The following is a 21,227-nucleotide window of genomic DNA, read 5'->3' on the forward strand; positions in this document are numbered from 1 at the left end:
GACCATATCAACTAACTAACAAGGACTCAATATGGGGGCTCATAAATTTACATACTGTATTAGCAGAGACAAACAATCTACTTCCATAATGCTGCTGCATAGCCAACTTACTTGCCATCAACTTGACCTAAAAATAAGCAAAAGATATCTTATGAGGTCGCCACACTGTTGGTGTCTTGTGCCTATCCAAAATTTAATGCATTGCATCTTCTCCAGCTACTGCAGATTAATTCATGTAATAAATCATCAAGTCCACAACATTATTATGGCAGGGGATGTTTTCTATTTACATTTCTGTCTCTTAAAAAGAGTCGCTAAACGATCGAATCAGACAGATGCAACATAACTCGACCGTGTTACCGACCATACAACAACCATAAGTTTTGGGGCTTATTTATATAATTAGCAACTGCAAAGAGGTTGACTTGTGTTCTTATTTAATTCCATTATCTCTAATTAACTTTTCACACATTATTAAACATAATGGATTCCCCCATCCTTCTCTCTCGCATAAAAGAATAACAAATATAGATATCAGAGAGTGCAGAGCCAGCATGCTTTGGAGAAGACTTTGGTTCAGGGAGTTGTTATGGCAGGAGTTTGATTCCAAAGCTCTGAGCCAATTCACAAATACTTTGTAGATGAAAGACTTTAAAATCTAGAAAGAGATTATCCTTATGAGGATACGTATTAAGACGCATTAGAGGTATGAAGACTCTATTGCTTGAACCACTTGAAAGGCAGGCAGCAACAATAAGGTGTATGTCTCTAAGGAGGGCATAATAAGATTTCTGCAGGGACTCTCGTTTCCAATCCATCCGATAAATGTGTTCGAATCTCCTTCTAATATGAACTTTGATTTGGAAAAACCTCTGATGTTTCTTTCGCCACCAATGAACTGGCAACTATTCGAGCTATGGTTAGTGGCGGCATTGCTTTTCAGATTGAACATATTTACAGAGAGACTAATGGGATCGTAAATTGGGCAGCTTCATACGTGGTTGATCACTTGGAGGGCTCTGTGAATTAAAAAAAGTGAGTTGTCTAGAGTACTTTGAGATCTGTTATTTTTTAATTTTTTTTAGATGTATTTATATTAGAGGTGTGTGCAAGCTGGGCTTGCAACCGACAGAAAAGAAAAGAAAGCAAATAATACAAGCAGTTGAAGAAGCATAGGAAGGAACAACAAGACATACTAATTCCAGGTCACAACGAAAAAAGGTGGTCCCGGATGGGGGTCGGTGGAGGGATGGGCTGATTCGAGAAATTTTTGGAGAGCAATTGGCAGAGATGGTTTTGGCTCTACCGATCCCCGCCTGGATATGGTTGTCGTTGGGGCGGTCACGGGTGCAAGCTAGGATCTTCACGCTCTGATCAGTAGGGAGCCAGCTCGGCAGATTGAGGGAGGATGGATTTGGAGGATGCGGATTCACTCGCGTGTGGCGCTCTTCATCTGGAAGGTGGCATGGGGTTGTCTACCGTCCAGAAGTTTGCTAGCTTGGCCAGATGTGTGGATTACTCCGTGCTGTGAGGTATGTACGGATATTTAGGAGACCATTGGTCATATTCTTTTGTAGTGCCCCAAGGCCAGAGAAATATGGAGTAGGTCACCTGTACCTCTATCCCACTCGGTAGAGTCGGAATAGGACTTGATTCACCTGCTGAGAGTTTCCATGCGGAGTCCCAATTCTGTTGAGGCGGGGATTCTTTGAGCATATTTGGCTTATTATATATGGCTGGACAAGAATGCTAGCTTGTTTGAGGGTAGGAGGTCGTCTCCGAGAATGGTGGTGGATAGAGCTATGCTATATGCGGGGGAGGTCACCATAGCTGCCTCATTGTTCTCTTTCGGAATGGTCAGGGACATCTGGGGTATTTTTTTCTGCTGTTACAGCGCCCAGTTTCGCCCTTGTTTCTTGGGTGTCCCCACCCTTTGGTCATCTTAAAGTGAACTTTGACGGTAGCAAATCGGTGGACGGTGTGTCTGGAGGTGTTAGGTTTGTGATCAGAGACTCTCTTGGCAGGCTGATAGCAGCTGGTGGTCGCCGCACGTCAGGACTCACTGTCCTTAGGGCAGAGCTTTGGGCAGCTTGGGAGGGTTTATCCTATGCAAGGCGGTTACTTGGTGCCGAGCAAGTGCATCTCTAAGGGGATTCATTTTTGGTGATCGATTGGATTCGGAGAGTGGATATGTATGGTGATGGTCATCCTCTCATCTAAGAGACCCGCAAACTGGCTCAAGAGATGGGCGATTTTCAGGCAACACATATGTTCCGGAAGGCGAACAGGGCAACATATTGGGTCGCCTCCTTTGTCACCCGACATTTCGGGAGTTTCTTTAGACATCCGCAGTAAACATACATTCTTCTTTGTATCTTTTATTTTCTCTTGATTTGTTAGGATGTACTCATGTTAGAGCTATATAGATTGCGGTTTCATTAAAAATAAATAAAATAAAAAGAGGTCCTAAAGCCATCATTAAAGTAAGATAATTAATTCGGCTACCGATCCGGTCAATGGTTCGTGATTTGCTGTCCGAATAATAGGCATCCTTTTGTCCTTGCCGCGTGGATCCCTCGTGACATCACCCCTTACGTCTGGTTCCACGATTCAACGGCCCAGATTAAAACACGATCATCCATCGCAGCCGTTGACTTGAGGTCCCATCAGGGATCTAGATGAAGGAGATCTCAGGTCTACCGCCCAAATCCCAATCGAATCATCGCTGTCGCGACACCGCCACGCCCCAAAATCTTCATGGCTTTCACACCTCCTTTCGCGAGCGGTAATCTTACCTGGACGTGACCGGATCTCGAGAGTCCAACTGGCTTGAGGCGGGGGAGCCTTCGCCCGCGCCCCCTCTCTGTTTTTTTTTATCATCTCCTTTCTTCGAAGGCGGCTTCTTGTCGGCCAGCGGATCGCTCCCTCGCCGCCGGTGAGTTCCGATCCGATCCGGCAGCCGGGAAAAGGGAGGGAGAGAATCTCTGAGACGCGGACGCATCGGAGAGCTCGCCGTCGATTTTGATTCGCCTGTGGATTCGGTCGTGGAGTGCTGGATCCAATCGAGAATTCTTACACTACCTTGCGTTTCCTTCAAGGTAAGTGTCTCCAATTAAGAAAGACTATTGTTAAATTCTTCAAAAAAAATCAAACTTTTGAAATTTATCAATTAATTTATTCCATTTTATTGAAATTAGATAAGTTTTGGCCATCCGATTATGAAAATTGGTTATGCATTACGTATATCTTGAACTCAAACAATATATTTTGATTGATGTTTTTGGACGAGGTCTTAAGTTGTTACCAATAGTATCAGATCTAGACAAACTAAAAATAATTATAGCATACGTCGATTCAGATTGATGCCGAAACTAACACTAATTTATTATATAGGATCACTATATTTGGGTGATGACATTAATTAGCATATGGTGGTTGGTTTGGATACATGAGAGAGGAAGAGAGAGTAGCTTGAAAGTAATGTCGTTAGTTTCATCACTACCCCATCAATAATTATTAGAGTATTTTTAAAGTATGCACAAACTGTGTTGTGTGCATCCATTGTCGATAAATATGCATGGCCCAAAATAAACCTGGATATCTATATAAAAGTAGAGGTGTAGTTGTTGCGTAAAATACATGATAGGTTCTTTTTGGGAAAACGAAAGCCAAGTGATTTCCTTAGTGAACCTTCTTTGTCACCCAATTCTTATTTTGAATACTATTTAGATGATAATTTTGTATAGAAAACACTACTAGTGGAAAAAATACTTTCTAAAATTATTATATGTGAGTCGGTTTAGGGACAAGACCAACGTGTCACGCTCCAAATACAAGATATAAAACGGTGATGCTATCGAGAGCTACCACCCATGATAACACAAAGCCAGCAATTATAATCTGTATACAATTCTATTTCAAATAAAATATAACTAAAAGATCCAAATTCATCATCCATTAATTAAATAAATACGAGCTAATTCAAAGCGACTAAATCCAAATTTAAATATCAAAATTCATAACATCGAAATTCAGAAAATCATCAACTACAAATTTTATAATCAATTAAAGAACTAAAATTTTACTAGAAAATCGCCAAGCTTGCTAGCACGAACTCGAAGTTAGGTCATCTTTCATTTCTAGTAACCTCAATTATCTAGAAAGAGACAAAAATAAAAGGACATAAACTACACAGCTTAGTAAGTAAAATTTATACCACCTTACTGGATCAAGCTTAAGCTTTTCTATGAACAAGGTATCATTTAAAGACAATAATAAATATTACAAAATAAAATATTTTAAAGTATGATATGATAAAAACAAGTTATAAAGCTAATCATGCATGCATAAATAATCAAAATTTCATAAATATAGCTCCAAGTATGTGTACAAATAAAAATCATAAATCTTTCTTTAGCATTTAGTTATATCATAGTTCAAAGTATCGTTCACAGATATTCATGTTAAGATCACTTTATACCCGTAATAGGGCTTGTGTTCATAATCAACAAAGTATCATATTTCGTATGCCAACTTTATATCCGTTGGCAAAGCCCGTGTTTGTATGAAATTAGCTTCAGATGTCGATCTTCTCCAATTCTAAAGATCAAACATAGCTATTTGAGAGCCACTGAAATATTCATATCCTTTTTTTTTTCAAACATATACATAAGTAGTTGGAAAAATACTAAAAGACATGATACAATTAGAACTTCATATACATGCTATTTTTATTAAGAATATTCACGGAATCACTTTTTATAATAAGACATAATTTTCATAATGCATACGCTGATCCTTTATTTTACAAAAATGTAATATCATTAATCACAAACCATAATATATACATAAACAATATATGATAGTTTGAAAATTAATGAGGAGTATAAGGTTTATTTACTACTTTTATTTTGAACTTTAAAAATTTACTAGGTGAATCAGCTAAACTTATTTAAAATATTAAAAACAAAATTAATTTCTGTTCGATGACTTGAATAGAATTAAAAATAATAAGAAATATGGGACGGTTGGTCGAATGACAGTGTCGGCGGCTTCGAATGACAGACAGTGGAGAGCGGCCGGTAGTGGCAACCGACTGGCAAGAAATCAAAGGAAAAGTTCAGAAAAATAAAGAAATATGGAGATTTTTCTTGTTTTTAGCCATTGGCCGCTCATCGGTGGCCATAGTTTCGCTAGAAAGGGCCATAGGGAGGCCGGAGGACTCATCTAGCGGTTCAGTGTCAAAAGGCGGTGACGTCGATGGCCAAAAAAAAGAAAAATTGGAGTTTGGTTAATTTCTTGCCAATTTCTCTGCCGGTGCCGGTGGTTTAAGGTCGTAGGGAGAAGAGAAAGCAATGAGAAGGAAGGCCGAAGCTTTGCCTTGGCTCCAGCAGTGTCCTCGGCCTCAATTCCCAACGGGCACAATGAGAGTAAATAGACAAAGTAGGGGGAAAGAGGGAGAAAAAAAGAAGAAGAGGTGTGATGCTCTTCAATAGAGAGTCCTAAAGGAAAGGGATGCCGTTTTATAGAGGAGCCCTAGGATCTCGACGATCCTAGAACTCCAGCTTCGTCCCAGAGTCATTGCAGAAGAAGAAGACTCCTAATGGGAGTCTTCCACTGTTGGTCACTTGCAAAATATGTGCGATTAGCTATTTTGGGCGAGGTATGAGGCCGTCGAATGAACCGACGCATGCCTTCACATAATGTACATTTTAAAAAAAAATTATCCACGATTACTGTCCAAATTGATCGAGATTCTATAAAAGAAACATTCCACGGTTGTGGCTAAAAAAAAAAACATTCATTCACAATTATTGTCCATGTTGGCCGCGATTCTACGAAAGAAACCCTCGACATTTGTGGCTATAATTCCATTTACATAAAAAATTTAAGTATGAATTAAATTCAATAATAAATGACAATGCTGCAACATATGCAGGTCACTTTCTTTAATCTAGTGGAGAATGTCATGATGGGGGTACCTAAAAGATCTAACAATTCACATTTATCTCACTATTTGGCATCTAAATCAGGTAACAAGTATGACATACAAAAAATTTTCTTAGTCACATTGTATTTTTGTGAATTTATAACAGATAGTTTGACATGGAAGCTACATTTTACACGTCTCAATGAACTCCATGAGGCTTTCCCCTCTTTCTTACAAAATAAGTAAATATATATGTATAGTTCTTTTTAGTGGGGTATAAATATGCCATAATGTTAATTTCTCTCGGCTATGCTCGCAACGGCGTCACGTCTTAAGGTTTCCAGCCATACATCTTCGTACTCGGCTTTTCTTTTAATATGTCCAAGACGACAAACTCTTCGCTCGAGCAACTATTTGTTATGTTATTCTATCCAGTATCTACACAGTTTCCTTCCCCAAGCGTTTGGTATTCCGAATCCCGAAGGAACCGCGTCACACGCTCTCTCTCTCCCTCTCCTCTTGCTTATCAAGATTGAACGCAATCTTTAAAACGGCAGATAGACTCGCAGATTCCCGGAACCCCATGCACCGAAAAAGCTCTCCTTCTTTTCCCTCTCCCCCTTCCCTTTCTTTTGAAGGGCAATCATATAGTTACAAAAGTACACACCCACCCCTTCCCAGTTCTCACTATGAAAACAAAATATTATACTGCTTCAAATCATCTCCGACCCCAATTATGCGAGACTCTTTAGTTGCACTCCCTCACCATGTCTTTTGTTTTCTCACAGGAAGCAGGGAGGAAGAGATAGCTGAAGCAGGGGAAGCATAGGAAACTCTTATCTCCTTTATTTATTTCATTCATAATTTTTGAACAGCAAGAATAAGGAAATAAGCCACCAGCACAATGGCTTCTTCTTCTTCTTCCTCTTCTTGGTTCAACTCTCTCACGTGCAAGCCCTCCTCCTCGATCCATCAGCCTCTCCAATGGCTCCGCTTCATTTTCCTCTCCCCGTGCCCGCAGCGCCTTCTCTTCTCCGCCGTCGACGCCGTTTTCCTACTCCTCTTACTCGCCTTCGCCCTCCACAAGCTCTGCTCCCGCTTACTCCGCCGCCGTGGAGGCGGCGGAGAACCGGACTCTGACTCGCGTAAGCCTCTGCTGGCCGCGTCCCGGGTCGTTATCCGGACTGACCTCCGGTTCAAACTCGCCCTCGCGATCTCCTCCCTCTTCGCCGCCTCATACGCCGTACTCCTCGTCCTTGCCCTCACCCGCCTCCCCCGATCCCAGTGGCAGCTCGCCGAGGCAGCCTTCGTCCTCCTCCAATTCCTCTGTCACACTGCTGCCGCCGCGCTCATCGCCCACGAGAAGCGCTTCCGGGCCGTTACCCACCCGGCCACCCTCCGGACCTACTGGATCGCCGGAGTCATCCTCACCGCCCTCCTCTCCGCCTCCGCCATCTTCCGCTTCGACGCCGCCGCCCCGATCTTCCCCGATGACGTCCTCTCCCTCATCGCCCTCGTCATCTCCCTCCCCCTCCTCTTCCTCGCCGTCTCCGGCTCCACCGGCGTCTCCGTCCAGAACCTCCCCGCCGCGGACGAGCCGCCGTCCCGGTCCGACTCCGGCCTCAACGACCGGAAACCCAACGTCACCCCCTACGCCACCGCCTCGCTCCTCTCCCGCGCCACGTGGAGCTGGATGAACCCTCTGATCTCGAAGGGTTACCGGTCGCCGCTGAATCTGGACGACGTTCCGTCCCTGGCGCTGGACCACCGGGCGGAGCGGATGTACGAGCTGTTCCAGTCCAAGTGGCCCCGGCCGGCGGTCCGGTCGGCCCACCCCGTCCGGACCACCCTCATCCTCTGCTTCTGGCCCAACCTCCTGTTCACCGCCGCCCTCTCCGTCGTCCGCCTGGTCGTCATGTACATCGGCCCCACCCTTATCAACCGCTTCGTGGACTACACCTCCGGCCGCCGGTCCTCCCTCTCCGAGGGCTACTACCTCTGCGCCACCCTACTCGCCGCCAAGTTCGTGGAGGTCCTGGCCTCCCACCAGTACAACTTCCACTCCGCCAAGCTGGGCATGCTCCTCCGCTCCACCCTCATCACCGCCCTCTACAACAAGGGCCTCCGCCTCTCCTGCTCCGCCCGCCAGTCCCACGGCCTCGGCATGATCGTGAACTACATGGCGGTCGACGCCCAGCAGCTCGCCGACATGATGCTCCAGATCCACTACATCTGGCTCATGCCCCTCCAGGTCGGCACCGCCCTCGGCCTCCTCTACGTCTACCTCGGCCCCTCCGTCACCTCCGCCGTCGTCGGCATCGCCGGCGTGATCCTCTTCGTCGTCCTCGGCACCCGCCGCAACAACCGCTACCAGTTCTCCCTCATGGGCATGCGCGACAAGCGCATGAAGGCCACCAACGAGATGCTAAATTACATGCGCGTCATCAAGTTCCAGGCCTGGGAGCAGCATTTCGAGCGGCGGATCAAGCAATTCCGGGAAGGGGAGTACGGCTGGCTGGCCAAGTTCATGTACTCCATCTCCGGGAACATCATCGTGCTGTGGAGCGCGCCGGTGCTGGTCGGGGCGCTCGTGTTCGGCACCTGCGTGGCGGTCGGGGTGCCGCTGGACGCCGGCCTGGTCTTCACCGCCACCTCCTTCTTTAGGATCCTCCAGGAGCCGATGCGGAACTTCCCGCAGGCCCTCATCTCGGCCTCCCAGGCGATAATCTCTCTGGAACGCCTCGACGCGTACATGACCAGCGGCGAGCTGGAGGACGGCGCGGTCCAGCGCCTGCACGGCGGTGATGATGATCACGGGGACGGCCTCGCCATCGAGGTGCGAAATGGGGCGTTCGCCTGGGACGACGAGGCGGAGGACGCTGACGCCGCGCTGAAGGGGATCGACGTCGCGATCCGCCGCGGCGCGCTCGCGGCCGTGGTGGGAACCGTCGGATCCGGGAAGTCGTCTTTCCTTTCCTGCCTTCTCGGAGAGATGCACAAGATCTCCGGCAAGGTACACGCTTACCCCCCCCTCTCTTTCTGTTTTTTTTTTTAATTTCCCCACTCTCTCACTTTGATGCATATCTGGCCGTTCATTTCATGCACCCAAATCATCCCGCTATGATAGAAGGTCATTATAACGGGCATTATAGCGTGAGAGAATGTCCGGTACAACGACACTTCAGGTGATATCGTACCAGTTTCTTCTTTTTTTTTTTTTTTTTTTTTTGGTAAAAGAATAGGAGGGGAGGGGGAGGGACCAGCCCACCCGCGTAGCAGCCCCATTACTGAGCCCCCCTTCCACCAGGGAATGTTCGATACAGGTCGCAGGTTTCGCGTGCCTTCCCCGACCTGTGGGCTCACCCCACTGGGTTCACCGCCTCACGTGTGGGTACGTCACCCCAGCGCCACCTTGGTACAAGTGGAAGGAAAGCATAACCGCCAACAAGCCAGCCGGGCGTGGGGCATCCGGTTCCCTAATTTAATCGACGCCCGCGCGTTTCGAACCCGGGCAACTTGGGCGGAATTATCGCCCCCTTACCACCAGGCTACTACCTTGGTGGCCACCCGTTTCTTCTTCCGTGGAGCATTTGAGCGTTGTGTCTCGTAGCTCTACGAGGGGGGGGGGGGGGTTGTACCGGGATTTTGTTATTTAATTAAGACAGTGAACGACGCAAGAAAAATTAGGGAAGCACGTGCAAGTACTCCGTGGGAAACCCACGGGCCTCATAGTGATCGGCGCGCGGTGTCACGTGAAGTAAATGCCGTGCGTCGTGTCACGTTGAAACGAGCCACGTGGGTGGTGGGGTCCACGCAGGAGTATGTCACATGTCAGTGACGAGAAACTGGGAGGAACCGGGCATTGTCACGTGAACTAAATGCTGCGTGCGCACGTGCCGTTAGCAAAACGGCGCAGGCGGTTTAATTAATAAAATCGTACCATAGGAAGCTACGCCCTCTCACATGCCGGTGTTGACGCGCCTCTCTGTTTGCCGGCTTTTTGTCTGCTTTTTAAATGGTTCGGTGCGTCCATAAGCGGACCCTGGCCGACTGAACAAAAAAAACAAAAAAATAAAAAATTATTTTGCGGTTAGGTAGCAGCATGAACGGCCCATGCCGACAAACGCATAAAAATAATTGTATAGGTATCATGGATATCTTTATTCATCATGCATGGAAGCTGGGAACTTTGTTTGCATTTTGCGGAGAAGAAAGGACATAAGTTTTGGCACTATGTGTGCTCTTTTTTTTCTCTTTTTATAAAAATATTGCTAAAAGGTGAGCGGTGAAGCTACTGAGGTAGTAGCTCATCAAAATGAATCTTACTTCCAACCAAGTAGTTTCGAGTTCGAAACATGCGAGCATCGATTAAATTGAGGAGACCAGATACTTTCTGCTTTGATACGAGGTTTGGAAGGATTACTGATCCACTAGTAGTCTCGGTGGTGCCAGGTGTGACATACTCACACGGAGGGTTCGTGCCGGAGCCCAGAGAGGTCATTGAGCCGGCCTAAGGAGGGGAGGGGAGGGTATGATAAAATCTGCCGGAGTGTCCAACATACGTTCATTCTGCGCACATCGAATATTTTGTTGGCGTGGTGGGAGGGTCAGTGGGGGCAGCTATGTGAGGATGGGTTTGTCCCTTCCTGTCTAGCAAGCAGAGAGAGAGAGAGAGAGAGAGAGAGAGAGAGAGAGAGAGAGAGAGAGAGAGAGAGAGAGGTGAGCGGTGAATCTGTGAAAGGAACAGGGTAAAGGACGTGGCATGAGAGAGATTGCATGTTTCATGTTTGTACATGTGCTCATATGTACAGCCTTTTATGCTACTGCAGGACAGCGAAAAAGTAGGCTACTTTCTTTAAAAAAAATTAAAAAGTACTCCACTCATTCAAACTTCTTTTATCATGGCTAGACTTCTTTTACGTACGTACATACATGCTGGACAGCGAGAAAGTGCAGTATTCATGGCAAAAAGTTTGCGGTGATACTGACCGAACGAGATTTTATCATGGCTAGACTTGTACATAAGATCAGACTTGAGATTGGGGAAAAAAATATGGTGATTTGATAGAGAGTTTGAAAAATGTTGAAATTTTTAAAACTAAAAAATTAGAGTAAAATTGTTAAAAAATGATGTTATCAATAAACAAAACAAGCAGTAATAAGGCCACACCAGTAAACATTAATTAGTTTGTAGTTTATGTGTGTTCCTTCAAAACTCCATGAGTAAATAAAGAATTTTTGATTACTTGATGACCTGAGAATAGTTAAGGGGCAAAAAAGGAAAGAATCATGGATTATATGACAATATTGCCGATATGTTGGCAATTGTGTTAATTACTATGCTCTAAACAGTTGTTTAGGATTGACAAACTCAAGACGGTGAGCTCATATCAATACCCATAGAGAATATTCACCTTGCATCATATTTTCCCTGTATTGTTTCTATGGTGTGCCTCAAAAACCAATTGAGTTGCCAATCTGGGCAAATAGAATTTGCATTAATGCTCCTCTTTCATTCCCATCCAGTGAATTGTTGTTTGTATTTATTAGACAGATGGATTTAACCGTGGAGTTGAGTTTTTCGTTCATAATAAAAATGTCAATCAGAAGTATACTATGTCGGCTTCATCTGGACAAATCACGTGTTCATGGTTCAGTGAGTGAGGTATTTACTCATGTATATGTTTATTGCTTGTTATCAAGATAATAAATCTTAAATATAGAAAATAGCCATCTGTAAAACATGATTCTTTGTAAAATAAATTTGATGAAAATAAATGAAGACTTGTTTTTCATAAAACTCATTTTTCAGGTTTTATGACTCATCTATTTTGACAAAATAGATCTTATGGAAAACAACCAAACATTTATTTTTATAAAACTTGTTCATTTTGAGCTTTTGTATATCGTTTTAATAAAACCCATCAACCAAACAGCTCCTATGGTAAATAAGCTTTTTAATGTGTTCGTGTATTATTAGATCAGCAATGCTGTAACAGTAGTGTTACCATCAACTAGAAAAGAATTGTTTCCTTGCCTTTCACTTCTCAATTTTTCTTTATTACAGAAGCCATTACCAATATTAAGGGATATTAGCAGCTACCATCTAGTTTAAGGGTTATAAAGTACAGTTTTTATTATCACAATACTTCATGTTTTTAGATTGTTATGGAATTTAAAGACAAGGAAGTCATGTCTAATTGTGTTTAAATGGAGTTTGTTTTACAAAGTTATTTGTTTTGAAAACCCCACTGGGTGTTAGATGTACATGTACCTTGTCCCTTTAAATTTTGTTGAATCAGTTGAAATTGGTGAGCTCAATACTATCATCATCAGTTATCATTTCTGTGTTTCACCTTGTCTTTTCTTTACAACACTGTAAGCTTTGTATCAAAGAGGTATATTTCCCTACTTTTATAAAATTTATCGGTAACTATAAATTATAAAATTTATAATTTAAACAAGTTCTAACAAACAAGGAGTTGAGGATCTAGACTCGATTTAACTGTCATCATCACTAACACCACCACTGTTGTATCATAACTGCAGTTAAATTCCTTTGGCTAACCTTCAGTCTGATTCTCATTCAATATTATGGTGGCAGGTCAACGTTTGTGGGAGCACGGCCTACGTATCACAGACGGCATGGATCCAAAATGGAACCATTCAAGACAACATCTTGTTTGGACAACCAATGAATCGGGAAAAATACAAGGAAGTCATCCGGGTTTGTTGCTTGGAGAAGGACTTGGAAATGATGGAGTTTGGGGACCAGACTGAGATTGGGGAGAGAGGGATCAATCTCAGCGGTGGACAAAAGCAACGTATACAGCTTGCCAGGGCTGTTTATCAGGATTGTGATATCTACCTCCTTGATGATGTCTTCAGTGCTGTCGATGCTCACACTGGATCAGAGATCTTCAAGGTGACTGTTTCTCTTCTGGTGTTAGTCTCTTGATGGTAACTTACATTATTGTGGCCTATGTCTGTAGGTGAAAGTTTAAGGAGATCAAAGACAAGTTACATATAATTATATTATATTGATTTCCCCTCCTTAAACACTTAAACATGGTGAGCTCCAATTGCAAAAGTGATAATTGAGCTTGATGGTTTGACCCTCCCTTTTGTATGTGGACACAAGGGGACTCCCCATTCACTTTTTCTCCTTGAGTCTATTCCATTATCTATCAATTCTGTTCTTTTTTTGCTGTTTTTTTGTCGAAGAACAAATTGCTTTCCAATTATTAACACTAGAGTCTATCATATGCAATGCACGTGCAAGAAAGTCCCGTTCGAGAGAAAATCTGGTCAGCAACCAAAAACTATGATCCAACAACTGTTGGTTCCCTTTTATGTGGAAGAAGATGAACCCCCCCCCCCCCCCCCCCCCCCCCCTCCTCTCCTCCTCTCTCTCTTAATCCATGGCATTAGATTTGGAGAGTTTGGAGAGGCCCAACATGCTTGTTGGCCTCTGGGGCTTTCCCATTGTATGCAGAGGATATGTCAATTTATGAGTGAATCGAAACGCATGCTTTCTTGTTAATATAAATCTTTTTTCCGAAAACTCGTTAATATGTCATAAGTACTGTTCCATAGACTATTTTGGAAGTAGAATCATAACTTTTATCTTATTGTTGTAGGAATGTGTAAGGGGTGCGCTCAAGGAGAAGACTATTGTGCTCGTAACACACCAAGTAGACTTCCTGCATAATGCTGACCTCATATTAGTAAGTGCTATTTTCCTTTCTTGAGTACTCTTGAATGTCAAATTTGAGGTGAGGAGAATAGTTTCAGATGCTGTATAATTTCTCATTGGGAATTTGTGTAGAAATTGACAAATGATGTTTGCTTCATCATTTGCCTTTTTCTGTTGCTGCTTTAAATTAGCTAGTAACATCTTTTTTTTTTCAAAAAATGATTAGTTAGTAATGATATCTTAAGATAAAATTGTCATGAATCCGTCTTCATTTGTTTCCTATGTTGAAGTTCTAGCTACTATTTTTCTTGTATTTTTTCCCTCTTTGCTTGGTTCCTCATACATACTAGTTGTCAACATGATGAGAGTATTCCTGTGTTATTACAAAAAAGGTGTCAGACTGTCAGTAGATCTTTTTCCTATTTTATATATTGGGTCTGCTATAAATGTTTTTCATAAGCATTCTCCTTATAAACTTTACAAATTTGTCATATTACTTCTCTAAATTAGCTGATCGTTCCTCAATATTGATGAGTTCTTGGCAATTGGCTAAATATTTTTTTTTCTCCTCTCCCCATAATCAAAAAAAAGGTCATGCGAGATGGCGCAATTGTACAATCTGGAAAATACAGTGAATTACTAGAGTCGGGCTCAGATTTCGCAGCACTTGTTGCTGCTCATGACAGTTCTATGGAGCTTGTTGAACAGAGTGGCTCTACTAGTGTACACACAGAGCATCACTCGAGACTATCAGAAAAACCTGCCACAAATCTGGAGAAGTCTAATGGGGAGAGTGGTTCTGCAATCTCTCCAAATACAGAAAAGGGCACTTCTAAACTGATAAAGGAGGAGGAAAGGGAGAGTGGTCATGTCAGCTGGCGTGTGTACAAGTTATACATCACTGAGGCTTGGGGTTGGTGGGGGGTGGTGGCAGTGTTGGCGGTTTCAATTGTGTGGCAAGGTGCGTTAATGGCAAGTGACTACTGGTTGGCATATGAAACTTCCGAGGAGAATACAGCTTCATTCCACCCTTCCTTATTCATTCAAGTTTATGTGACTATAGCAGCAGTTTCAGTTGTCTTCATCGCAGCCAGGTCCTTTCTTGTATCATACTTGGGGCTCATCACTGCCCAGATCTTTTTCAAGCAGATTCTTAACAGTATCCTGCATGCACCAATGTCATTCTTTGACACTACCCCTTCTGGAAGAATTCTTACCAGGGTAGGTCTCGCTTTCTTTGATATTGGTTTTATTTTACACATGCCTGGTGTCTTGATCTGTATAATATCCAGATGATTTAAGTACAATGTTTCCGGTCGGTTCATGCTTTCGGGTCCTTCTTCTTCTTCTTCTTATGATTCTGGTTGTTGGCTATTCATGTGGATTGATCTGACTTTTGTGACTTATCTATTTTTTTCCAGGCATCATCCGATCAAACCAACATCGATCTTTTTCTTCCTTTCTTTGTAGGATTAACTGTTTCAATGTACATCACAGTGCTTGGCATCATCATAGTTACGTGTCAGGTTGCCTGGCAAACAGCCATAGCCGTGCTTCCACTGGCATGGCTGAACATCTGGTACCGGGTATGTTTCAGTCATCAAAACGAATAATTCATGCCCTCATGGTTCCCATATTTCATGTCAAAACAAAGTCATGCTTTTTATATGCATGTTGTTTGAGAGCTAATTATTTATCTTTCAGACTTTTCTTAAAAAAAAAAAGATATTTTTCTCCAGGATGAGATGTACTCACCTAAGGAGAAAGCTAAAGTATGATTACTGTAGTTTACGACCGTGGCAATGAATCTAAGAAAGACAAAGCAGAATTAAATAAGATCCTTAGCCTTCAACTCTCTCTTTGCTGTCTTGGCTGCAGGGGTATTATATAGCAACGTCTCGGGAGTTAACTCGTCTTGACTCAATCACAAAGGCACCGGTTATCCATCACTTCTCAGAGACCATTCAGGGCGTCATGACAATCCGGTGCTTCAGAAAGGAGGAAAGGTTTTTCCAGGAAAATTTGGACAGAGTCAATTCAAGCTTACGCATGGATTTTCACAACAATGGTTCCAATGAGTGGCTGGGATTCCGGCTAGAATTGATAGGAAGTTTTCTTCTCTGTATCGCTGCTTTGCTCATGGTCATGCTGCCTAGCAGTTTTATAAAACCAGGTATCTATATGAAGTCACTGGTATCACTAGTATCGACCATTTGCATGTTAATGGTCTTTAAAATGCAAGCACATTTGACTATTTGTCTATATAAATCATAAGATGCTGAGATAGTCGTTAAATGAACATGTTGGGGTGGGGGTGGTTGCAGAATAAATCGATTTAGGTTCTTTGGGTAGCTGCAAGACCTCCATATCATGTACACCTAACATCGGTCCAGCGAAATCTGAAAGTCCTCAGATGCATCATCTTCCTTTCCATTACAGCATTGAATGTCTAAAATTCATGTTAAAATAGCATAGTACATACCAAATAAGATGGTATCAGATATCGAGTTTTAGGAATTTTTTAGTGTCATTGCCCAAAGTTTGTGTTTGGATGACTTAATATAAGAATCTCATCATCACCAACCTCCAATTCATTTCCCATTAATATAGGGTCAACCATGAGAACAGCTTGTAGTCAAAACATTGCACGGAAGAACTGATTGACCTGCTCTCCTGATGTCAACTCTTTCGTGAAGCAATTGAAGGCAAGGGAGGGGCCTGTCATGAGACCTAGAAGACAAGTTGGTGGGTAGGGAGTGCACCTAATTTACAGTTTGAGCTCATGCAACCATGGAGCAAACCTCCAGAATTTCCTTAGATATGGAAAGAGTTTAGGGAAGATGAGAAGGTTTGATAGAAGAAAATTTGTTCATTAGTTTTACTACAGAAATCTAAAATAAGGTTATCTCTTGAGACATGAAAATTCTGCTATGCAACTTTTGTCAGTATGTTGATTAGTAGAAGAAAAAAAAATCATGCATTATTGTTTTACTTTTAAGGTCAAGGATTTAAAGGCCTGTTGTCTCCTCACAATGCACCTCATACATTCATATTCTAAAGAACAATTATTATGAGCTACCATGAAATATGCAGGAATTAATGTTTGTTTCCGTGTTGCAGAGTATGTTGGTCTATCTCTCTCTTATGGTCTCTCTCTCAACTCTGTTGTGTTTTGGACCATATGGATTAGTTGCTTTATAGAGAATAGGATGGTTTCAGTAGAAAGGATAAAACAGTTCTGCAATATTCCTTCGGAGGCAGCTTGGGAGATCAAAGATTGTCTTCCATCACCGAATTGGCCAACCAGAGGAGATGTCATTATCAAGGATTTAAAGGTTACCGGAAAACTTTCTTTTACTCGTGCAGTTAAACCAAAACTTTATGAAACTTTCAAGTGGTTTTTGAAGTTAATATGTTTTTTTTATAGAGTGTCAGTTCTAGTCTTCAATTACTTCGTAAAATACTTAAAAGTTGTTGAATTAGTGTTGTTAGTCGAAGATCCAGATAACCAAAGCCTATGAGGCTGCATGTAGTTTTATCTTTGAAACCTTGTTCCTACTTTTTATCGTTGTTTTACAATTTATATCTTGGCATATGGTGAGAGTTGTGCTAAATTGAGTTATGCCTTCTGCTTGTGCAGGTTAGATATCGACCAAACACTCCTTTAGTTCTTAAAGGCATTACAATTAGCATCCATGGAGGAGAGAAAATAGGAGTTGTGGGAAGGACTGGGAGTGGCAAGTCAACATTGATACAAACTCTTTTCAGAATAGTAGAGCCTTCTGGGGGGCAAATAATCATAGATGGAGTAGACATTTGTACTTTGGGTCTTCATGATCTCAGGTCACGCTTTGGTATTATTCCTCAAGAACCAGTTCTGTTTGAAGGAACAGTTCGAAGCAACGTTGACCCAATTGGAATGTATTCAGATGATGAGATATGGCAGGTATTAGTTTAGTATAAAATCCAAACAAATGTTGTTGGCAGTATTTGTTTAGTTGACAGTTGTCTCCAAATTTGCTTCTTTACAGGCCCTTGAGCGTTGCCAGCTCAAAGATGCTGTTACTTTCAAAAACTGAGAAGCTTGATGCACTGGGTATCCTCTTTCTCTTTTCTTAGTTGGTTTATTGCTTGGCAAACCAAATATTCTTTGCTTTTCCTTTTGGCTTCTTCTACTTGTTAATATTAGAGGGTTGCCTTCCATTTTTTCTCAAAAAATAGGAAAAGAAGAAAAAGTTGTTTCAAGGGTCAAGCAAAGGTTGCACTTGGAGTGATTGTGATTTGAGAATGCTGTAGTGCCTGTATTATGTCTTGTTAAGGCTCAGAATTCCCAGTTTTTATACAATTCAGCAGTATAATCACAGTTAAATAGATCAATATTGGAATAACATATGTCAAGAAATGTGGTTCTAAGTTGGCTGTGTAGAACTTGATGAAACTAAACACTGGGAAGTACCATTTAATGGAATATGGAATACTGTGATCTGGTGCAGAGCTACGTCCATGTAGTAAGGCTTTTTATTAAAAAAAACACAGAAAGAAACTTGAAAAAGAAGAAGAAACCAGCTCGTTCATTTAGTTATTGTTGAACGTTCACGATCTCTGGCTCGCCTCTATCCTTTATGATATTCCCTTTTCCGTAGCTTATGCATTTCTTAATTGACATTCTCAGTGGTTGACAATGGAGAGAATTGGAGTGTGGGACAGAGGCAGCTTCTCTGTCTTGGACGGGTTATGTTGAAACATAGCCGCATCTTGTTCATGGGATGAGGCAACTGCTTCAGTGGATTTCACAAACTGATGCTGTGATTCAAAAGATCATTCGAGAAGACTTTTCAGCTTGTACAATCATCAGCATTGCTCACAGAATACCCACAGTCATGGACTGCGACAGAGTTTTGGTTATAGATGCAGGTAATGTTCTTTTTTTTCTTAAAAAGAGAGAATTTGATGGAGTCAAAGTAGTTTTTGTATCTCACTACTTAATGTAGTATTTAGTGTTTTTCTTCATTTCATCAATGACCTCATACTTAGCATTGGGTACATCACAGTCTCACAGATATAATACTTGATTTTTAATGTCATACCAGGACTAGCAAAGGAGTTCGACAAGCCAGCCAAGTTGATCGAACGCCCATCCCTCTTCGGGGCATTGGTTCAAGAGTATGCCAACCGCTCTTCTGATTTATAGGTCACTTGAGTAAGCAGAATTTTGCAAAAATTGGAGAAATGGGCCTGCCTCGGTCAAAAGAAACATCAATGTTTAAAATCCTAACTCGCAGGCTGGGTGGCAGTTGATGGTGCTGAATCCTGAAAGAATTTTGTCTGGAGTAGCAGAACATATGAATATATATATATATTTAAGAGCCAACGATGTGGAGAGATGAAAGGTACATTATCGGGTGGTTGTAGGATACTTCATAAGTGAATGACATTTATTCGATCTCCATTACTCAATTTCATAGCTCTTGTTGAGCTGTGATTGACTGGTGGTTCTGACTCAGGAAACCACCTGCTGAAACACTTGGTCAAACTCCAACTTTGAAGAATTATGTTTTGTAACTGGTTTTTGCCATGTAATAGTGGCAGTGAGGCAGCAGAAAATTTTGCAGTACATAAGCTCCAACCTTGAAATAAAATTTCTCCTCCTCCTGTAGCAATTTTTTGTTCTGAACAATTGTTCCTCGTCTCCCTTCAGAGAAACTTTCAGGCTTTTGGTGCACATCAAGTAGGATTTTATATGTATGGTTCTTCACTTTGGTCGCAGGTATAAGCTTGAGATCAATCTCTGCAACTTCGTTGCTTCTTAGACTTTCTATGCCAGTACGTTCTCCAACACCCAAAAATGTTAATGGAATCTATGTGAACAAAGCCAGGCACAAGTTTTCTCAAAAGATTTGATGCTTGTGTCATGACCCATGTCATGACCCATCTCTCTCTCTCTCTCTCTCTCTCTCTCTCTCTCCCTCTCCATCTAATTGAATAAATAATGCAGAATAAGTCTCTCTGGGCTTCAACTTTTCCAGCAAGCATTAGTTCCTCTCCAGTAAACTAGTACGCTCCCTTTAGTATCTTGATGTAATGCCTTTGCCCAAGCTGATAAAATATGATGTGCAATCAACAGTCCTCAGAACTTGTACACTCCTAACAACAAACTCTAATTTGCTGATGATCAATCAGACCAAAGTCTTTATTCACTGCGAAGTGTTGCACTTGTTAATGCTCTTCCTGTTCCTTCAGTGTACAAGAACTTGGATATTTTAGCTGCCTTATTAATAAAATTCTTATTCCATTGAATTTACCTTTATCATAGCCTAACCTTATAACTCCATGTTACTAGAGGAAGAAAAAAGGATAGAGCACAGGATTTTTGAGACAGCAGCCTTCTTGTACATTTGATATTTAAACAGAACGTTAAAACCAATTTACATGAACACGTGGGTATAGTCCAATTCTACTGTCTTACGTACGAAAAAAATTAATTATTTTGTAAAAATAATGTTGAATCTGTAGATCGAAAAATATTACATGAACATGTTGGTTTTGATTAAGGTTTTGGTTGATACTTTTTTTGTCATTATGTTTATTTTTTTTCCTTTTTATCCTTTGTGGAGTGATTGATTAAAACCCTATTTGATTTTGATGAGCTCAAAGCATTTGAGTATATCTCTTGTTTACTAATGAATTCAATTAAGTGTTTCAGTGAAAATCTTGTCTAAGTGTCTCTAGACTTGGTTCATAATATTTTGGATAAGTTAAGAAGTCAGCTTGAACCAAAGTCTAAGACTCGAGTCGACTCCAGAGTATCACGAGTCGACTCCAAGCGTATCAAGTTCACTGGCACGAGCTCGAGTCGACTCCGGATCAGTACGAGTCGACTCCGACTGAGAACAGACAGACGAACAGAAAGCATCAACTCAAAACCTGTCAGCGAGTCGACTCCTGAACTGCGCGAGTCGACTCCGATGTTCATCGAGTCGACTCCAGGATAGTATGAGTCGACTCCTAGGAGTCACAGGCAGAAAAGTCAGAGAGCAGTTTTCGGGTCTGAGATTCGAGTCGACTCCAGTGGAACGCGAGTTGACTCCGATGGTTGGCAAGTCGACTCCAAAGAAAGTGAGAGTCGACTCTCAGAGGAACACAAGGAAAAAGTCAGAGAACATTTTTCGGACTCTGAGATTCGAGTCGACTCCCGCAATACGCGAGTCGACTCCTAGACACCGCGACCCTAAAGAAGACAGAAGACCAATCTGCCTGTGTCTGAGAGCCGAGTCGACTCCTAGAAAGCTCGAGTCGACTCAAAGGCAGCGGTACACCAAAAGGGCAGAAGACTTAGTTTCGGAAACTGAGAGTCGAGTCGACTCCGGGGAAGTTCGAGTCGACTCCAAGACTGGACGAGCCAAAAGACAGAAGATCGGAAGTTCGGGCTCTGAGCGCCGAGTCGACTCCCAGGACAGTCGAGTCGACTCGAGTTGGCCAAGTTGAAAATTGGCTCCGTGGACTTCATGGGATGAGCCGACTCCGAAAATGCCAAGTCAGCTCCAGAAGTTGGCGAGTCGACTCCGGGTCAAGATGAGTCGACTCCCAGTCGAAGAGGCTACT

General features: G+C 42.4%; 1 protein-coding gene across 1 annotated transcript; it reads left to right on the plus strand.

Annotated features, from left to right (window-relative positions):
- The first annotated feature begins 6,234 nt into the window (after positions 1–6,234).
- Positions 6,235–19,295, plus strand: LOC103715086 (ABC transporter C family member 14-like). The gene is given in 15 exon segments (XM_008802606.4): positions 6,235–6,588; positions 6,718–8,942; positions 12,534–12,854; positions 13,570–13,656; positions 14,217–14,846; positions 15,047–15,211; positions 15,504–15,798; positions 16,746–16,960; positions 17,266–17,571; positions 17,657–17,692; positions 17,694–17,721; positions 18,298–18,389; positions 18,391–18,414; positions 18,416–18,539; positions 18,716–19,295. Coding segments are annotated over 14 exon segments (4,533 nt in total). The 5' UTR covers positions 6,235–6,588; positions 6,718–6,833; the 3' UTR covers positions 18,817–19,295.
- Positions 19,296–21,227: the final 1,932 nt, after the last annotated feature.

The sequence above is a fragment of the Phoenix dactylifera genome, unplaced genomic scaffold, assembly GCF_009389715.1.
Source record: "Phoenix dactylifera cultivar Barhee BC4 unplaced genomic scaffold, palm_55x_up_171113_PBpolish2nd_filt_p 000077F, whole genome shotgun sequence".
Lineage (NCBI taxonomy): Eukaryota > Viridiplantae > Streptophyta > Magnoliopsida > Arecales > Arecaceae > Phoenix > Phoenix dactylifera.